Raw genomic sequence first — 20,076 nt, forward strand, 5'->3', positions numbered from 1 at the left:
CTGGACCAAAGAGGTGGAGTGACTGAACAGAACAGAACACTGATGTCCATAAAGCAATGACACTGGCTAATATTTGTTCAATCTAAGAGCTTGACTGACACTCAAAGTTGTCATTTACAGAAAAAAAAGGTGTGTAATCCCGTTATGTGTCCCATCGACTACATCCAGGAGGTTAATGCTACGTACGCTGCCTCAAATTAGCTGTATGCTTTCATACATATGCTCACTAAACGAGTCTTTTCAATGTCTGTAAGAACATATGTAAGAAAAAAGCTGGCGAGCATGCATCAATATAAAAATATTTATTTGTGTACAGTGCATTCATACATACACATACTGCATATTTCAGGTTACAAATATTTACACGTTATAAAATGTATTGTAGGTTTTCTTGACCTGACAGTAAACCTGGCACGTTACCTGACATACAAAATAGACTAAATGGATAGCTGGTTCTCTACATACGTTCTCTTTTAAATAAAGATTTCAGTACAACGCAGAAGTTACATGTTGGAAAAACAAAAAATAAAAGAAAATCGATTGGGTTTAAGAGAGTTTAGGGCATCAAGACGTCATTTTTGTCTGAAAAACATTAGCTTTAAAAGTGCATGATGAATTAAAAAAAAATGTCATTTTTACACATTTACAACACATGTATGTATTAAATCCGTGTCACTGTGTGTTCGTTCCCTTTTGCTGTCCACTACATGAATGGCTGTTTTTATTTCCACAAGGCTGTAAAATAAGTTCATATGTCCAGTGCTAACAGAGCTACCAGCGCCCCCCCTTTTAAGAGGATCTTTTAAGTCTCTGAGCACAGTTTGTTTTTTTTTCAATCTATTCACATCACAGGCCGTTAGAAGACAGAGTGCGTCCTCTGGAAAGTGAGGCGTACGTTTGGTTCTAGCAGAAGTACTCATTCGGTGGCCCTTCAGTCCTGGCTGTGGCCTCTGAGTCAATGCTGGACCTCGCTGACAGCAGCCTGTTGGATTCGTCCGGGTTTAGCCTGGTCAGATACTCGCCCTCCATCCCCTTAGCCTTGGCCGCGGGGCCGAGGGTCTCAAAGGTGACGTACGAGTCCTGAATCTCCTTGGATTGCCTCCCCAGCAGCTTTTGGCAACGTTTCTTTAGCGCCCCGCAGCACACGATCAGTGTCAGGGGGACGGCGATCACGCACGCCACCGTTATCACCACCACATTAATGAGCTTCTGAGTGCCGCTGGCGCTGGCCGCCTCGTCGGTTGAGAAGATTACACATTGCTCCTTTTTCGGGATCAGACCTTTGACGCAAACACAAGCAATGTACTTTGTCTTAGGCACAAGGCCATCGATGGTGATTCGGTTCTTTCCAGCGCCCACATTGATCCTACGCATGTCTCTCTCGCCAAATACAGCATATAGGACACTGAACTCTGTGGTGTTTGTGGCTGTGGGGGCTCGCCAGTTCAGAGACACCGTGTGGTCGGTGTCGCCGATCACCTTCACTGAACGCACGATCCTTTTCTCAGGAGCTTGCTGTAAGGACGAGGCGTTGGCTGCCAAGTTGCTCAAAGCATCCATCTCCACCGGCTTCTGAGGCTCTGAAGCTTTGCCTTGTCCCTGAGAGGCGCCGTCAGAGATGCTGTAGCTCTCGATCTCATACTTCCCAGTCACGCCTTTGCTGTTCAGAGGCTCGATGATGGGCTGAGCAGCCGTGGCTGTAGGTGGAGGAACATATCTGGCAATAAGTTTCTCCTGGTAGGCCGCCCTTCCAATACCACCAGGCTTCTTCCCTCTTGTTCGCTTAGAAACGCCGCCGCCGCCACCGCCGCCTGCTTCATCTGCCCGCAAGGAATCTGTGATGACCAGGGAGATGATGGCGTCTGCAGTGCCCACAAAGTTAGTTGCCTTGCATATGTATTTCCCAGAATCCCGGTAGGAGACAGCAGGCACGCTCAGAATGGACCAGATGATGCCTTCCTTTGAAATCTCTTCTTGAACTGTATAAAAAAAATCAGAAAGCACACACACAGCGCTAAGCAGATTGGCACAAAGAGAATAACTTTAATCTCATTGACACATTAAGTAGGACAGAAATAGACGCCCGTTCTAATTTAAGCACATCTGGACCGAGTTCAGGAAAACTCACCTGTGCCGTTCATCTTCTTGCCGTCGGCGCGGCTCCAGGAAAGCTCGGGGATGGGCACCCCGACCGTTCCGCAGCGGAGCAGGACGTTGTTGCCCAGTGAGCTGCGAACGCGAGCCACGGCCGTGTGCACCCGAGGGCCCTGGCACCTCTGCAGCTCCGCCTCGGTGAAGAGAACCCCTGAAAGGCTCTCCGGATCGGCGCACCTCAGCCTGGTGTCGATGAGGGCCACGGACGACGAGGGGGACTTCTGGAACTGGACCAGATCGTACAGTCGGCAGTCGCACAGCCACGGGTTGTCATGGAGACCTGCAGGTGAAACCAAGGAGTGCCGTCAGTGAAAAGACGAACATTTTAAGACCAACAAGTGACAACTTGACACACTGCTCACATAATTAGACTAATCCCTAACTCAGCTTTAGTTACCGCTGCTGTCAAACAAGTGGTTCTCATGCAAGGCAGCTTAGAAAAAAAAAAACACTTTGCAGCATCCCGATATATCACAGCTTTGTCCTCACCCAGAATTAGTTTGGAATCGCTGTCCTGTGACGGCTTCACACTCAGCCACATGGTGAGGACGTCAGCGGGGACGGTGGTCAGGCTGTTGCTCGATAGGTCCAGATAGGTGAGGTTCTTGATGTACATGGTGGCCTCGGCGGGGATGCTGGAGATCTTGTTGTTGTGCAGGTCGAGGAGCCTCAGGTTGGACATGTCGGTCAGAGACTCCCAGGGGAAGGAGGTGAGGGCGTTTCCGTCCAGCCGCAGCTCGTCCAGGTTGTAGAGACCCCGGAAGCTGTCGACGCTCAGCGAGCTGAGCGAATTAAAGGACATCCAGAGGAACTCCAGGCTGTTGAGGTAGTGGAAGTTGTTGCCGGAGATCCGTGTGATCGCCGTCTTCTCGATTCGGAGCTTTGACGTGTCGGAGGGGAAGTTTGGAGGGACCACGGTGATATCTGGATCGTTGCAAAGCACACTCCTGTGAGAAAAAAACAAATAAACACACATTAGGATTTTTAATAGCAGCAGCAGCAACATTAAAACAACTTTCAAATTAAAAGCAGATAATTTTAAAATGTTACACCTCCTTTTCTATTTAAAAAACAAAGACAGCATAGTTCAGGTTATTTGAGACAAACCGTAGGAACCTATTGTTCAATAACAAGCAAAGGAGATTAAAGAGCAACTCCAAGTTAATCCTCCGCTCCACGGAGCGACCGAAGGTAGGAAAGCTGCAGTGAAAATCAATTCTGCACGCATGAAAATAACTAAAACACTTGCAATGAGAGCAGAATTCTAGTTGGTTTACCTTGCTTTGGATCCGTCGCTTAGTTTGTGGAAGAAGCAGCTGCATTGCACCGGACAGGAGCTGCACAGCAGAGGCAGGAAAACTACAGCCACAGACAAAGCAGCAGCAAAATGTCGACTCATTTTTTTTTCTTCTTCTTCTTCTCCTGCAAGCGACTAAACACTATGCAACTAAACTACTAATTAAAAAATAAGTAAATATGGGCGCTCCTGCTGGGTCTAGCGGGACATCGGATGCATGGTGGTGGTTTGCAGGCTCACAACTCCACACTGCTCCGACTGGTCTGAATCCTCAGATAAAAAGGATAGGCAGGGATTAGAGGAGGACTTGGGTTATTTTCATTCACACGATTAGGCTATTGCTTCCTGGGAGCTGATAGGCTGCACGGTTTTCACTTTCATGCTCCGGCAAACGCTTCCAGACAGTTGATTGGAGGGTTAATTATGACACAAACCAACTGGAAAGTGTAGCAGATAAATTTAAGATGAACAAATCAGAACCAGTACATATATTCCTTCCTTATAACCACCACAGTAGCAATCATGATTATCTGTAGATTTCTTGTGCAAAAACATTTTAAAGTGAAGAATACAGTTTTTAAACAAGTTTGGGTTTAATGCTGCCACATTTTTATGTAGTAGTTTTGTTTTTAAGGCCTTTTCTAAAAAGACTTTTCTCAATTTTTTTAATGTTTGTCACCATAAATCAAACAAATCACCTCTCTGGAAGCACAGCAGCACTGCTATACACTATTCCTATTTGTTTTGTCAGCGCTACATGGCCTTGACATGTTTCTGACATAGTTTATAAAATGTTCAGCATATAAACAGAAGGTATTTTGCACAACGGCTGGAACTTAAACGGCCACTAGATGGCAGTGATGAGTTTTTAAGCGTCTCCAGTGTTAAGAGTTTCTCACTTTCTTATTGTTAAAGCCACATTTTCAGCCGTGCAAGGTTTTAAAAACTGTTTTCCAGGTTTTTATTTGATGTAGACAGCTGAAAAAGACTCTGCTCTGCAGCTCCATCCAGGTGATCGGTCGGTTTCAGCTGTTTTTTATGTTCAGTATGTTCAGTATTTCTGATTTGCAAATAAAGGAATGTATAGATTCACTTTTTACCTAAAGGGAAATAAATAAACCTTTTAACACGTGTATATATGTCACCATCATGCACACACACACACACACACATATATATATGCAGATAGGTGACAAATTAAAGGAAAAACCTGAACCCATCACCCCTACAGTGAGGAGATCCTGCTGTGGTTTTGTTTTCACACTTTCACTCATTCTCTTAAAGAGAGGAGTGTCTGTAAATCAATACAGAGCTGTTGTCAGTGATCATGTTGTGAGGACACATTTCTATCTTGATGGCTGCTGAGTGATCTTTTACCAAATCACAAAACCTCCAGCCAGAGGACACGAGGACTCACTGAGAGGTTTTAATGAAAATGATGAGAATCATGTGTGATGGTCTTGGCAGTCACCGGCTCTGAGCCGAGCTCAACACACACATGAGAGGTTCTAGACCGACGTGTTGGACTGTGCTCTCTGCAGCTGTCATCACAACACAGAATGATTGAATATCTTTCAGTACAATGATGTTTATCTCTCCAGTACAGTTCCAGAGGTTTGGAGGATTAATGTCGAGACATGCTGAAGCTGTTGTGGTGACATGTGGCAGCCCAACAGCTTCAGTAAGACGGTTCATTTTCCTTTAATTTGTCACTTGTCTGTATAAAATAGGCTCAAGGGTTCAAGGATTCCAGGTCTTTTATTGGCCACAAACACAGTTATACCTGGTATAACGCGCAGTGAAAAGGGTTTTGTTCCTGTTCCACACTGAAACAATAATAAGATAAATAAGAATAAGGAATAAAACACAGATTTTGTTCCTCCAGGTTATATATGCATATATGTATTTAAATTAACAATTTTTAACTATGATTTTTAAAAATGTACTGTTATTTTACAGAGTGCCTGTTTTGTTAAATTACTAATAACTAATAACCAAAAAAGAAGCATCACCTTACATGTTAATCCTAAAGGAAACAGGCCCAATAATAATATTCATTCTGTTTCAACATTTGACCATAAAAATACACTTTTTTTTTTTACAGTTATTTTTCAGATATTTGTTGTTATTTGTAAGAAAAATATGTATATTAAGGATAGTTATTTGACAGATTTCCCCTGTGTTGTTAGATCACAGATGACATACAGCAAAATCACAGAAAAGGAGAATTCATTTTCATGCTGATTATTAAAAAACCTGGACAAAAGTCTGAATAATGTCCTCTATTGTTTTTACAAATAGTAATTTGTTCTTTTGCAATGTGTCACTGTAATTTTTACTGTATTTAAATCAGCTGAAAATATATTTATTTACAGATGTTTGCTGTTATTTTCACCATCTTACAGTTTATTTTATTTCATATTTTTCATTCTTGCTGCCAGAGTTTCACTGTTTTTTATGAACTGTTTTTTATTTTTACAGTGCACACTCATCACCCACTTTATTAGGTTCACTGTTAAATCTAATCCAAGGCAACAGATCTGCCATAAGTTCAGTTTTTGTTATTAAAAGGTGATCATACTGGTTTATATTTGTTATTGAAGTGGCTGACTGGACTGCATTGTACTAAAAAGTGTTTCTTTTATTTTCTTAATCAGATTATTATACGAGGAGGTAAAATATATAAAACAGGCGACATCTTCACGGTTCCACCAACACCTACCACGACCTCAGCAGCACAATTTTCACCTCTTTGATTCTGTCAACATGTGGAAGCTCAGTGAAAGTAGAATTTACAGCAGAGCTATCGTATTGGATTGTAACGGATTTCCTTCTCTCTGTGTTTTCACCTCCACAAACAAAAGCCCAAAATTACAGAATGTGACAGTAATCTCCAGGTTCTAAGCCCGTTACTGTACTACTGCTGCTACACGGTGTACTATTAATAAATTGGAGTAGCGTCTCGCAGAAAACATCTCGTCGTGTGTGTCAGAGTGTGACACACTTTGCGGCTGACAGATGTGTTGTCGCCGTCTCGGAGGGTTTTTCACAGGTGCAGAGGTTTAAAGACACGGCGGCCGGGCGGGATTTCAAATCCTTTAATCCAGTCATCCCTTTGTCTCTTATTAATACATCTTTGTTCCATTTCTCTCAGGAGGGATGTCCCGGGCAGGAAAACCTCCGGCAGCCCGGCACATGTCCTCGCCAGCCTTCCCCCATATGACCTTGACATTTGGAAAAGGAGAAATAATGACGACATGAAGTAGAAAATGTAATAAAAACTCTTGTTTATCATGTCTGCAAGACTTTGAATACATCAGAACTTCTAAACTGGATGATTTTTTTTGCTTTGCTGCAGCAGAAAGAAGAAAAAAGTAGAAACACTATCGTCTTAAAATACTACAATACAAGTAAAACTGAAAAGCTATCCTTCAGTTTAGTACTTTAATGCATGTTTATGGTTATTTTTCATCACTGCAGACACATTTTAGCTGCAACGTACTAAATATAAGCAGCGGATCACCAAAGAAAAGCATCCAGCATCAGTATTTCCCCTTGACATGCTGAAAAACAGCCAAAATTCGACCAAAATGAGAACACCTCGAGGTGCCAGAACCTAGAAATAGGACCTGATTTAGCTGCTTCAACCGCTTTTTATAGAGTAAACAAAACCACTTGTTTTGCCATCTCGCTCCAGGTTTTTCGGTACGAATGCAAATTCAACAGTGAAACCTTTGTTTCATTGCAAAACCGGCAGATTATGTCGGAGTAATTAACTATGTGCCAACGGACTAATGTTTAACCACTGCAGAGGTGCAACTCTTACAGGCGGGTTATTCGGGTCAGCTGTAGGGTTTTATTTGGAGCTACGCATAAAGAAGAGGTTCCAGGATAATAGTTCATCTGTGGCTTGAGGCTGACACTGACTCTAATCGTGCAGTCTTCTCTTATTTCAGAGCTTTTGATTTTGCTCGTTTGTTAATGACGCTGCAAAGAGGCGACAACGAACCTCCTCAGGTTCAGATTACACTTCCTACAGCTGATCAATCCACTGCTGCGTTGGCTCAGACCGGCTCCGGTTTCATCACACTCAGCTGCCGTAGATTAACAGATTGCGTTATTGAATCGTTTGAATTGGCACCTTTATGTTGCTGCACGGCGTCACGCTGCCGCCTCAGCCTCCGACCAAACGCTCCCACAGGCCTCCTGTTGGGATTAAGGGCAGCAAGCAAACACTCTGACACAGAAATCAGATGCTCCCACTTGTCAGTTCATCTGTGAGACGTCAGCGTTTCTGCGGTGCCGTGTGTCAGAGCAGCAGATGCCGGACGTGGCGAGGCCTGGAACCGGACGCGGCGCTGAGCTTTCACTCAGGACAATATGGGCAGTTTGAGAAAAGGGTATTACAAGTCCATTGGGACACATCATTACTTCATAGTTAATGAGTTTGTGGTAATCTGTGGACAGATTAGTGGTGCAATCAGACTTTGCCCAAATGTTGCATTTTAGAAGGTTCAGGCTGCTGCGAGAGCCAGAGGTCACCGCTCTGTTGTCCTGGTTCTGTCGGGTTATTTGGTCAACAGTCCGAGACGGATGAACAAGTAAATGAGTCCTGATGCTCTCACTTAATACATTAATTAGTTATTGACCTGTTACACTCAGTATAAAAGTCTTTTGGAGTCCAAGATGACAGATACAACAGAGACTGTGGAGTGTTTTGCCAGTTGAACCCTCACATGTGAGACTGTAGAGGACAGTCAGCGGAATTAAGCCTAAAAAAGATGCTGACTACGGTGGTCTAAGGTTAAGTTTGTTTACTTCAGGTGCAATTACACACGTGGACAAAATAGTTGGTACCCCTCGGTTACTGAAAGGAAAACAAACAACGGTCACAGAAATAACTTGAATCTGACAAAAGTAATAATAAATAAAAATTCTAGGAAAATTACCCAATGAAAATCAGACGTTGCTTTTGAAAAAATAAACTCATGAAACAGTTCTGGACAAAAATGATGGTACCCTCAGAAAAGACTGAACATAATGTGACCATAGGGACATGTTCAATAGTGTAATATTTTACTACTTCTTACCGTTCTATTCTACGGCCTTATTGGACCCCACCTATGGGAGCCCCTCGCAGACGTTTGCAGAGGATCTGAATTCTCAGATAACTCTTTACAGAGCTCTCAAGCCTTAATCTGCTTGTTAGAACTATAACTTGGTCACAGCCATCATTAGTAAAAGGTCAGGCGATGCAGGTTTCAAAGCTTCATTAATGCTGTGATTCCTCAATAATTAACAGCCACTGACTCCTCCAAGCACGTCAGACTCCTCTAAACTTTGAAAATTCAAATAATCGATGCCCACAAAGCAGAAGGAGACAATAAGGAGGGACAACGGGCTCACAGGAAGGCAAATCCTAAACCTCTGTTTGACTGGAACAGACCTTCAGGAAGATGGAGCAGACTCTGATGTGGTGGTTTACCTGGACAGACATGAGCTTCTTGCAGGAGTCGTCAGAAGTAAAACCTTCTCTGCATCCTCACCGTAAAATTCTGCATCAGAAATTTGCAAACGAGCATCTGAACAAGTCTGGATGGTTTAGAAACAAGTCCTGTGAAGCAATGAAATTAAAATGGAACTTTATGGAAGAATGGATCTGACTGAACAGGATAAAACATTAATAACCTCAAGGAAACTGTTGAAAAAAAATGGATGAGGATCAGCAAATTAATAACAAATTCTGAAAGCAAACATCACATTATCTGTCCAAACATGATGAGAATGGAAAGAGGACCGCTTCTATAAAAGAATAATGATCCTAAACACTCCTAAGAATCCACAACAGATTACTTCAAGAAGCATAAACTAAAGGATTTGCAGGAGTCTTCACAGACTTCTGACCTAAACATCAGTGAAAATCTGGCAAAGTCTTCAAAAGAGAGAGCAAACGATGAAATTCTCCTCAAACAAGAACTAAAAAGTCTTTTTTTTTTTTTCTATTTACAAGCCGTGACACTTGCACAAGAGATAAGACTAAACTTTTGCTTTCAAGACGTATATTTTGTTTGTTTTTTTAAAATTGTACTTAGATTATTATAGAAATGTGAACTTTATGTCTTCTGGAAATCAGAAATACTGTAGATGCATTTAGAAGGAGGGAAAAAAAGACTAATTCAAAGCTAAATTAGCAGATTTCTGCAAATTTTAATGAATAAATAAAGATTTTGTTGAAACATTTTAAATAATATTGTATTATATTTTTCTTTTAAAGTCACATCAGTTCTACTTAAACAGCCCAAAGGAGAGAAAAAAATGCCCCAAGAGGTCACAGTCAGGGCAAGTCTTCATCTGATTTATGAGCATCTCCCACCGAAACTGAAATCCACGTTAAAAGACACCATTTCCCATGTTTCCCTGCTCTTTCCTTATCGCTTACAAACGCTGAAATAAACTAAAAGAACAAGGCTGCTGTCTCCCACCAGCCCGCAGGGTCTCTGGTCACAGCTGAGCGCAAAACTTCCTCAACTTCTACATCAAAGAGTTACGCAGCAAAACGCGCAAACCTTCTTTTTCTTTTTTTTTCGGCCACAAACTTGCATAAAGTTTGCAGAAAGTCTGCTCGTTAGCACATTCTTCGGGGGATTGCGAGGGGGAGGTTTACTGAGATTAGTGTCTTTATGCTTTTTCACGTGAAAGAGCCTTTATAAGGCGCCGTCGCGTTTGGAGACGGTGGTTCTTTTTACGCGTCAGAAAATAAAGGAGAGGACTTGGTTTGTCTTTCGCGCAAATTTTTCATTCGTGCACTTCAACATGGCAGCATACACGTTACCGGAGGGATTCTCGGAGTTTGACATGTTTACATTCGGCTCAGCACTTCTGGTTGGGGGTAAGTGGACCGAGAACAACAGGGTTGCATAAGAATTAAAGGGACAGTTCACTCCGGAAATAAGTGTTCAAAGTGCTGAAAGTCCTAAACATGCGTTCATTCATTAGTTTTCTCAGTATTATGCTTGAAATAAGGGATTTTGTTTTAAAAGCTTTCAATCCATACTTTCACAAAGTTCATTTAAAATATGTTTCTTTATGTTTGCAAACTTTTTAAACCATAAAGTTCAGGATGATCTGCTGGTGACTCTGGTTAAAGGTGGAAAATCTGTCTTCTTCTGACTTCCAGGCATGCTGGGGTTCTTCCTCAACGCCATCAGCATCGTGTCTTTCCTCACAGTGAAGGAGATGAGAAACCCCAGCAACTTCTTCGTCTTCAATCTCGCCATCGCCGACCTCAGTTTGAACATTAACGGCCTCACAGCCGCCTACGCCAGCTACGTCAGGTACCACAGACAAAGTTTATCCTTCCACATGTTTTTAAAATCATGTGTGGGACCATTTGTTTCCTAAAAAAAAAAAAACAGGAAAATATTCAGTGTTTGATGTCCAGCAGCAGCTCCATAAGCCTCAGGGTTTCATAATCCGGTCCGATCCACAAGCCGATTGATTTTGCAAGAAAATCCCAAAGCAAATCTGGAAGTTACCAAACAAACTGATTCTACGGACTGAAAAAATAGTGCAACATGTTAAGTATGTTTATAGGACTTCGTATTTGGACAAAAATGTACTGAGGACTCCAGACTTACATACAATTATTTTGCAAAATGCACCATTTAGGAAAAACAACTGAAATAATAAAGATCTTTTTAAACTAAGAATATAGGTTCTTGAGATCAGTTCATGCAGGTGGGCCTTTAGGGATCCTGTTGTTTCTGTGTGTAATAAGCTTTAGTGGCGCTTATCGTTATAATCACTGCATCTGCAAACATTTCAGTAACCGAGGACTAATCATCACATTCTGCAGGAGGCTTGGGCTTGAGGCCAGCTGCTCTGTTTTGAGTCAACCTGCCCTCCTGTGAGATGATCAAAGAGGTCATAGTTTAGTGACACATGGACAGTCTACAGATATGTGCAGCCTGTGATGAGGGTTTGTGTGAACTCGGTGGGTCACGCTCCAAAAATGTTGAGAACTGGCGAGTTAATCTGCTGTTTCCTCATTTTAAAGTCCATCTCTGGTCACTGAGTTACCTCCGGAGATAAGAGTTTTTTTCCTCATGAAAATAATCGATTCCTTCCTTAGAATGTGGAGATTTATGAAGTCGTCACTCGAGCACACCAGCTCACCTACAGCTCTGCTCAAACGCTGTGAAGCTGCTCCCACTGGCACGTTGTAATATTTGAAACTGAAACTTTTGTCAGTACGCTGCAGCTTTAATGTGGAAACGCTCAGCCGTTGCACTGACTGCCTCTTTAGCTCATGATGTTTGACTAGCGAGTAAAACAAACCAGACGGACATGATAACAAATAAACAGAACAACAGTAAAAGTGTGATGTTCACCTGAGAGGCTCTTCTTTCTTCTCCAGGTACTGGCCGTTTGGTCAGGACGGTTGTGCCTTTCACGGCTTCCAGGGCATGATAGCGGTCCTGGCCTCCATCAGTTTCATGGCTGCCATCGCTTGGGACAGATACCACCAGTACTGCACCAGTGAGTTCAGACAGTTCAAGTCTATACAGACTATAGATCACTGTTACATCAGGAAGAACGTGTCCAAATCCAATAAGGACTGCTAAACAAAATGATAAAGATCCAGACGTTTTGCTTTTATCATGTTGCATTGAGCAACATTTTGCATTGCTCAGTAAAATGTATTTGTTTAGTTTATTTGGTTGTTACTTACTGCAGACTCAAGGAGAGCTATGAAAAAAGAAAACATTAAACTTAATGTAATCAGATTTAATTAAAGTCCAGGTCAATGCTAACGCTGCTTTGTGTCTGCTTGATAAAACTAATAGGAAACATCTCTGCGAATGCATTCAGTATGTGAGCTTTCACTGAGTCAGTTAATGCAGTTTTACTCTTATTTCAAACTGAATATTCACATTCAGCCATAATAAATGAGTAACAGTGGTGGACAGTAGTAGCTACTGGAGGGCCTCATTTTGTCGCTCAGTCTTTTCCTTTGAGGCTTTACAGCGAGACGAACTGAAGGTCTGAGATTCTGGTCGCCTGCTGTTTGTTGTCAGAAGCAGACAGCAGAAAAACAAACGGCCACATCTTCTCTTTCATTCTGCAGGACAGAAGCTCTTCTGGAGCACGACTCTGACGATGAGCGGCATCATCTGGATTCTCTCCATCTTCTGGGCGGCCGTTCCTCTCATGGGATGGGGCGTCTATGACTTTGAGCCCATGAAGACGTGCTGCACGCTGGACTACACCAGAGGAGACAGGTAGAGACATATACGAACAGAAGTGACGCTGAAACTGGGATCAAGAACAAAATGATTAGTTTTCTGTTGTTTTCATTGCAGTGGGTTCACATTTTAATGTCTGTAGTCAGTTACTAAGAGATGCTTCATTCATTCTCACAACTACTTCCTGTTTCCCGTATTGTTTTCCTGCCTAACAGGGACTACGTGACCTACATGCTCACCCTGGTGGTGCTCTACCTGATGTTCCCGGCCTTCACCATGCTGTCATGTTACGATGCCACCCACAAACATTTCAAGAAGATCCATCACCACAGGGTAGATGTGCTGCAGTTTTCTCACAAGCTCCACGTCTTTCCCATCAAGTTCCCAGATCCTGAAAGGGAGTCTTATTGTTTGCATTAGGTTTGATTAGAACAAGTACTTCCAAAAGGCTATGATCAGTTGCAATGTGTGAAGAAGATGCATCTTGAATATTATGTTGGAAATATTAGCTTCCTTGACTTGAGTTAGATGAGTAGATTAATGCCTCTCTTATGTTTGAACAATAAATATGACCCATGGCCAGGAGGTAATTAGCTTAGCTTAGCATTGACCCAGGGGGAAACAGCTATCCTGCTAGACAGTAAGCCGTGTAACACAATGGTCTTTGTTTTCTAGTTCAACACCAGCCTGCCCTTGAGGGTGATGCTGATGTGCTGGGGCCCCTACGTCCTCATGTGCATCTACGCCTGCTTTGAGAATGTCAAGCTTGTATCTCCAAAGCTAAGAATGGTGAGTGCTTTTTTTTTTTTTTTTTGCTTCTTGTTAAATTCAGTGTCAGAGTTTCCAAGAAAATACAGTAAAAAAAGATGAAAAGATGAGAAGGAAGCTCTCTTTTTGCCGACATAGTTTAAAGTCTTGTTGTAGTTTATGATTTAAGTCTTACTTTTGTAGCTTTGGCCAACATTCTTATAATAAGACTGACAGGAACAAAAAAATGAAGGTCTGTTTTAGATATCCATCAAAGTTTGACCTACCATGTGCACAAACTAAACGCTGTACAAAGAAGATGGATGAAATGACTTAGACCTGCATTCTGTCTAATGGACAGCAGGGGGCGACTCCTCTGATTGCTAAAAGAAGCCACATCATATAGAAGTCTGTGAGAAAATGACCCGACTTCTCACTGGATTTATTACCTCAGTAAAGGTTTTCCTATTGAGTTTATGGTCTCCGTTGCGAGCTTCACATCTCCTTCAATACAACGTGATGCTCGTTTGGTAAATGACGCTCCCATTTAGAGTAAAATACATTTCAAAGTAGGGAACGCTTTGGGACGTGGGTAACTTGTGATCGCTGCCAGAAAGCCTCTAGCATTCTTAAGTTTTCAGTTACATCCATTTTCAAGATGGCGACGGCCAAGTTTCAGGCTTAAGGCTTCAGAACGACACCCCACAAACCAGTGGGTCACGTCACCGTGGTTACGTCCATCTGTTCTGGGTAGTTTATGGCGCAAACTGCTCCCCAGTGCAAAGAGGGGTTTGAAATTGGAAATTCTATTGTACAAAGAAAGTGGTTTACATAATCTCATCATTGTGTTTGTTTCCCTGTGGAAGGTTTGTTAAAGTTGATTATAAATGAGCACCATGTTTTTAATAGAAATCAATGATGGCTAAAGCTTCTAACCTAAGACTGAAGTTGGGATACATTCCCAAAGTAGGATACTCCCAAAAACTCATGGAGGTTCTTGTCTTCTGTCGCAGGTGCTTCCAGTCGTTGCAAAGACGAACCCCATCTTCAACGCGCTCCTCTACTCATTTGGAAACGAGTTCTACAGAGGCGGCGTTTGGCACTTCCTCACCGGACAGAAGATCGTCGATCCAGTCATTAAGAAGTCCAAATAAAAGCAAACTCAACATGTTCTGGCAAAAAAAAAAAAAAGAAAATAATGAATCCATCTGCTCTCATGATGGGTTCCTCACACTAACATACTGAGGTGTTGTGAAGTAAACGTCACTGAGCCGTTTAGATGTCTGTACAGTCGTGTTCATACCAGCTGCAGCTCGGGACAGTGTTTCTGTTTGGAGTCGCCTCACCAGATTCATGTAAATCTACAAAATGTGCTGCAGGTAATTTATCCTTTTTGAAAACATGCATGTTTGCCTTCCGGTTTCTAAGCTGCTGCTGCTCCTCCGTCCACATGTAACGCTCACAATAAACACAGATGTTGCTGCTCTCCTGCTCCGTCCTGTGTCTATTTTTAAACTCCGAAAGCCTGAATAAAGGAGCCTCGGTAAGTAACACGGAGGCTAAATTCTGCAAGTCACCGGCGACCAGAGACGTCCTGACGTGACACCAAACAGGCTCGGTGTTGTGCTTTTGTTTGGTTGACTGGCGGCTCTGATGTAACTCCTCTATATATAGTGAGGAAGCATTTAGTGTGCTAAGTCCGCATTACGCAACTGTGCTACACCTGAGGTAACGTGAACTTAGACACATTTCTAACAGGTTGTCAGATGAGCAAATAGGCAGAAAATCGAATATTACGTTGATTTGAGCTGCAGATTTAACTTATGTGGGAGTTTTAGCACTTTTCATTGGGCTGACTTGTACAAAAACAAACTCATTTATCAGAGGAATGAATGACTCATCAAACCTGTGAGGAAAGCAGGTAACTACACTTGATGGCAAATGAGAAGTTACACATTGAGACAGCAATTTGAAGAATTAATTCCCTGCTGACGCTGATTTGCCAGCTTCATAATACTAGCAGCGAGACGTCTTGCTCAGAGCCATTGATTACATGCGTGCCACTCTGTCTTTTTTTAATTTAGAGCCACATTGGTAAAGGCAGAGAGCAGCACCGTGTGGTCTCTGAGCCGCTAAAAAGAGCTGCTCCAGAAATAATCCACGGTGAGACTCTGTCACACTAACCTCCTGAGTGACGCTGGTGCCAGCAGGTGAAATCCTCTCAATGGCAGCGGCCTGCGTTAACGGAGGAGGAGTCGGTCCTAATGAGCCGCAGTCACAGTGTCAGAGGCCTGAAATAGAAACCTTTAATCAACTCAGAGCCAACGTACGAGCGCTGAGAATACTCAGCCTCACTTTCACTGGTTTGAAGTCAGAGAAACAGTCACAACAAATCTATAAAGCATGTTTTTAGCTAAAGATGCTAACATCAGTCATTTGGCCACTTTGGGCGCTTACAAAAATATTTCAGCAACTACTAGTAGGAAGGATGCTCATAGTCCTCAGAGGATGAACCCCACAGGCTTTGGTGATCTGCTAACTTCATCTTCAGTGCCACCATTAGATTGATATCTGTGGTTGTGAGTGAAATGGTTCAACAACTAAACTACATTTGCTGCATTCATGCTCCCTTCAGGCTGCAAGGTGGCTCAGTGGTTAACGCTGTTGCCTCACAGCTAGAAGGTCGCCGGTTGGCGTCCCAGTGAGGACACCCAGGATCTTTCTACATGGAGTCTCCATGTTCTCCCCGTGCAGCGTGGGTTCTCTCCGGGTTCTCCGGCTTCCTCCTACAGTCCAGAAACATGCTGAGGTTAATTGGTGATTCTAAATTGTCCGTAGGTGTGAATGTGAGTGTGCTTGGTTGTCTGTCTCTAAGTGTAGCCCTGTGATAGACTGGTGACCTGTCCAGGTGAACCTGCCTTCACCCTGAGTCAGCTGGGATAGACTCCAGCCCCCCACCACCCTAATGAGGACTAAGCGGTGTAGAGATGATGGATGGAAGTTCCCTTCAGAATAAATTTAAATATTTTTTTTGGTGATTACTTAAAAAATCATATGTTATAATCATGAGGTTAAAATATTAATTTGTCCAATACTTTAGTGAGCAAACACCTGCAAAACTGTACTTTCCTGGCGCTTTCAGTTGTCCTTTGTGTGCTACTGCTAACAGTCAAACGCCAACAAACCAACAATGGGACCCAAAATGGTGAACTTAAGATCCGTTTATCATCAGCATGTTGACGGACTGACTGAAGACGTTTAAGACAAATAAACAGCAGCCATATTGCTTGTTAAATTGATCTCTGTGATATTTTATGTTAAAAAAACAAACAACAAAAGATTCATTTTTGGCAAGATGTCACCTCTACGATTCTATATTTTTGTGTATGGTTTCTTGTTGGAAGAAAAAGAATGCAGCTAAGTTGGAAAACAAACCAGAAGCTGACTCATTGCTCTTCAGCTGCCTCTTTAGTGTCAGACGTCCTTGCAACACACTAATAAGCTCTGCTCATTAGCAGCTATTAAATGCATTTCTCAAAACGCTGCTGCTTCTCATGCACCTTGGGTAACCAGAGCCTTTTCTCAGGGGATGCTGAAGAATCTGACAGATTAGTGTCAGATTCTTGGAAACAGTTGGCTCTGTACCTAATGGCTGATTACGCCACTGTGCGTGGTGGACTACTGATCTAATTTGGTCGGAGCTGTAGACAGAAACAGTAGCAGCAAGCTCCCCCCGGAAGAAAGCAGGACGCCTTGTGTCGGACAGATATAGACCCATTGAGCTTTCTTCTAACGCCAAAGTAAATCTGACTACAACTCTTTTCATTCAGTAGAGTCAGGATTTAATATCCACCCACAAGGTGAGCTGAAGGTGTTCCTGACTGTGCTTAAATAGAGAACGACGACTATTTTTAATCTGATGCGAGTCACGGACAGATGGTATAAAAAGCAAAAAGCCACACATCTGTCCTTATGCAGCAAAAAAAACAGCAACCACAGCACACATGGATTCATACATGTGACATGAGATTTAGTTAATCAGTCAGATTTTGACCTTAAGAGCATCATGACATCAGGACTGCAGCCGTAAATTTAAAAACACTCGAGTGATGACTGCTCATGGTTCGGCCACGGAGAAGCATTTGATGTCAAAGTGTTTTTTACTCCTTTTTCTTCATATTCCACCAATATTTAGTCAGTTTAGCATATAGTTAAGCAGCAAAAGCATCAAACTAAAGAGGCATTTTCTGAAGCACCAGCTGTATTTGAAACTATGAACATCATCAGTGAAGTAGAATCCACATGACACAGGCTTCTACCCTTCAGATTATCTACATGTCAATACCCAGCACACAAAGCACTCTTCAAAACAAACATATTTTCTTTCATACTTGATTTGACTGAGCTGCCCATTCAGACAGTATTTTTTTTGTCATCGTCATCTACCTACATGGTGGTCTAATAGCCTTTAAGACTAAAAATATGATGCTTTAGTTTTAAAGCCACACTTAGAAATAGAAGTCAGGAACATTTAAATAACAAGAAATCCCTTCTTTGTCAAATTCAAAGATATTTACAGATTTCAAAATGAACTTTAAAAATACAGATCTGATTGCAAAATGCAAAAAATATTCTTCCTCTGGGTGTTAAAATCTCTAAAATACGCTATTTCTAGAACATGAGCACTTGCACTGTACTTCAAGAACACATAACGAAGTCAAAACCGATCAAATAGTTTCATGACAAACCCACTAAAGCTTCTCATTCATCTTGCTCCTCTGTGCATGAAGATTGCTCTCTTGCACATGTTTGAAGATTTGGACCTTTCCTGAAAAGCTCCACCACATGTTTGCCAAATGCCTCACTTGATATACCCAGACTATTTATCCATCTGGGTCCATCTCATGATTTAAATATGCAAAAAAAAAAAGTACAAAATGACCAAACAACTGCTCAAAATATAGCTTAAATTTATCGTTCTGAAATCCTGCCCAGCTGGATTATAATTCTACAAAAAGCATAAGGCCTTTTAAAATGTGGATTATGGTTGAAGAGCACTTGATCTGTTGAAGTGCGCAACAGCAGCTGACGAGTAACAGTTTAAGCCCAAAAAAAAGAAAAAAAGAGAAATATATATATCTATTGCATAATCATCTTTGGAGTTTAGGCACAGAAGTGAAGTGAGTTTTAAACAGTGTTTGTTTACAGTCCCAGGTTACTGATCAACCACGTGTTGGTCCAAAAGCTTCAGTCCTGCATGTTTATCATTAATAACGGTTGAAAAATGAGCGTGTTTACTCATGTAGAGCTACTTATCGGAAAAGAAAAGGCACGGGTCAGAGTAAATCTGTCCTTAGACGGTATACATTGGAGTCCAGAGGTCAGATTATATCACAGCGTGGAAGGAGACGTGATGAAAACCGAGACCTGCAGCTCAGTTGCGTAACACCGTATCTGTTCATGACGGGCTCTGGGTCACAAACAGAAATGTAGATTGTCATCCCACCACGACCTGTGTCAAAGACGTCACGTCTCCTGTGGGTTTGTCATGAAATCACTTTTGCAGGATTAGATCACATTTGCGTCACTCGACATCTCGACAGCGTTTTCCTCCTGATCTCGTAAATTAAACTCGTCTCATACTGTCTGACGTCTTCGCATCGGAGGCCCAGTCGCCATCCATAATTCGAGCCGGAGGATAAAGCAGACACTCTTCACTGTGCCAGGTTACTAGAATGAGTTGGAGAGATGATCCATGTGCTCACTCACATGACACCCGTGTTTATTTTAAACATAGCATGGCTGCAGCATGAGACTATCATGTGGGAGTGTTTCTGTGATGGCGAGTGCAGTGCGAAGCCTCTCTCATTAGTGAAATTGGGCAGTTATTTCCTGCGATGTGTTAATCCTCCTGTTGGTGTATTAATGTTCTCTGCTTCATATAATCCACTGAGCTCACCGTCTCCTGAGAGCAGCGTCCAGCACGCTGTTTTATAATGAAAAAATCTGCAACACAAGTATTTGCAACGCGTCGCAGTTACTGGAAAGCAAAAGGGACTGATTGTCTGGAGTACATGTTGTCATTATTCTTAGTAGCAGGAGTGGTGATGGCAACTTAGAAGCTGTAAAATTCGTACATTTATCTGATATGAGCTATTTTAATACTCTAAAACATATTTATTTTAATTTAGAGTTACAAATACCACGAGAGTTTCTTGTGCGGGTAAACATTTCCCACAAACGGAAGTTCCCTAGTTGATTATATTTGAGTATATTGACCCAGTAAGGTGCTTTTATTTATTCATTAACTTCAGTTCACTTACTTGTCTGTGGTCTGGTGTCAGAGGGAAGAGCTCCAATCCTCTGTTCTGTCTTGACATCAATGTGAAAGTCTTCACTGCCCTCTGCTGGCAAAGAGTAAGAAAGAAAAAATAATCTTTTGTACTGACAACATGGTGCCAGAAATGTTGAACAATGTTTATCATCAGAGGGCTGCATGGTGGCTCGGTGGTTAGCAGCGTTGCCTCGCAGCTAGAAGGTCGTCGGTTCGCATCCTGGTCAGGACACCCTGTGTGGAGTCTCCATGTTTTCCCCGTGCAGCGTGGGTTCTCTCCAGGTTCTCCGGCTTCCTCC

At 42.3% G+C, this 20,076-nt stretch overlaps 2 protein-coding genes across 2 annotated transcripts; one reads left to right on the forward strand and one right to left on the reverse strand.

Moving 5' to 3' along the window:
• Window positions 1-903: 903 nt before the first annotated feature.
• Window positions 904-3,553, reverse strand: lrit1b (leucine-rich repeat, immunoglobulin-like and transmembrane domains 1b). The gene is made up of 4 exons (XM_008306626.1): window positions 3,432-3,553; window positions 2,644-3,101; window positions 2,129-2,434; window positions 904-1,979 (listed from the first exon to the last, which is right to left on the reverse strand). The coding sequence occupies exons 1-4, from the start codon at window positions 3,551-3,553 to the stop codon at window positions 904-906; spliced, it is 1,962 nt and encodes a 653-aa protein (XP_008304848.1).
• Window positions 3,554-9,921: 6,368 nt separating this feature from the next.
• rgrb (retinal G protein coupled receptor b) lies at window positions 9,922-14,935 on the forward strand. The gene is made up of 7 exons (XM_008306627.1): window positions 9,922-10,340; window positions 10,629-10,785; window positions 11,868-11,989; window positions 12,579-12,732; window positions 12,912-13,029; window positions 13,372-13,485; window positions 14,457-14,935. Exons 1-7 carry the CDS (start codon window positions 10,265-10,267, stop codon window positions 14,595-14,597), a joined length of 882 nt encoding a protein of 293 aa, XP_008304849.1. The 5' UTR covers window positions 9,922-10,264; the 3' UTR covers window positions 14,598-14,935.
• The last annotated feature ends 5,141 nt before the right edge of the window (window positions 14,936-20,076 follow it).

The sequence above is a fragment of the Stegastes partitus genome, unplaced genomic scaffold (genome assembly GCF_000690725.1).
Source record: "Stegastes partitus isolate 25-593 unplaced genomic scaffold, Stegastes_partitus-1.0.2 Scaffold3734, whole genome shotgun sequence".
Classification (NCBI taxonomy): domain Eukaryota; kingdom Metazoa; phylum Chordata; class Actinopteri; family Pomacentridae; genus Stegastes; species Stegastes partitus.

Coding starts and splice junctions, on each gene's coding strand:
- lrit1b (XM_008306626.1), bottom strand. CDS start 3,553: ATGAGTCGACATTTTGCTGCTGCTTTGTCTGTGGCTGTAGTTTTCCTG. Junction 3,102..3,431: donor AGCGACGGATCCAAAGCAAG/GTAAACCAACTA, acceptor TTTTTCTCACAG/GAGTGTGCTTTGCAACGATC. Junction 2,435..2,643: donor CGATTCCAAACTAATTCTGG/GTGAGGACAAAG, acceptor TTTCACCTGCAG/GTCTCCATGACAACCCGTGG.
- rgrb (XM_008306627.1), top strand. CDS start 10,265: ATGGCAGCATACACGTTACCGGAGGGATTCTCGGAGTTTGACATGTTT. Junction 10,341..10,628: donor CTCAGCACTTCTGGTTGGGG/GTAAGTGGACCG, acceptor TCTGACTTCCAG/GCATGCTGGGGTTCTTCCTC. Junction 13,486..14,456: donor TATCTCCAAAGCTAAGAATG/GTGAGTGCTTTT, acceptor CTTCTGTCGCAG/GTGCTTCCAGTCGTTGCAAA.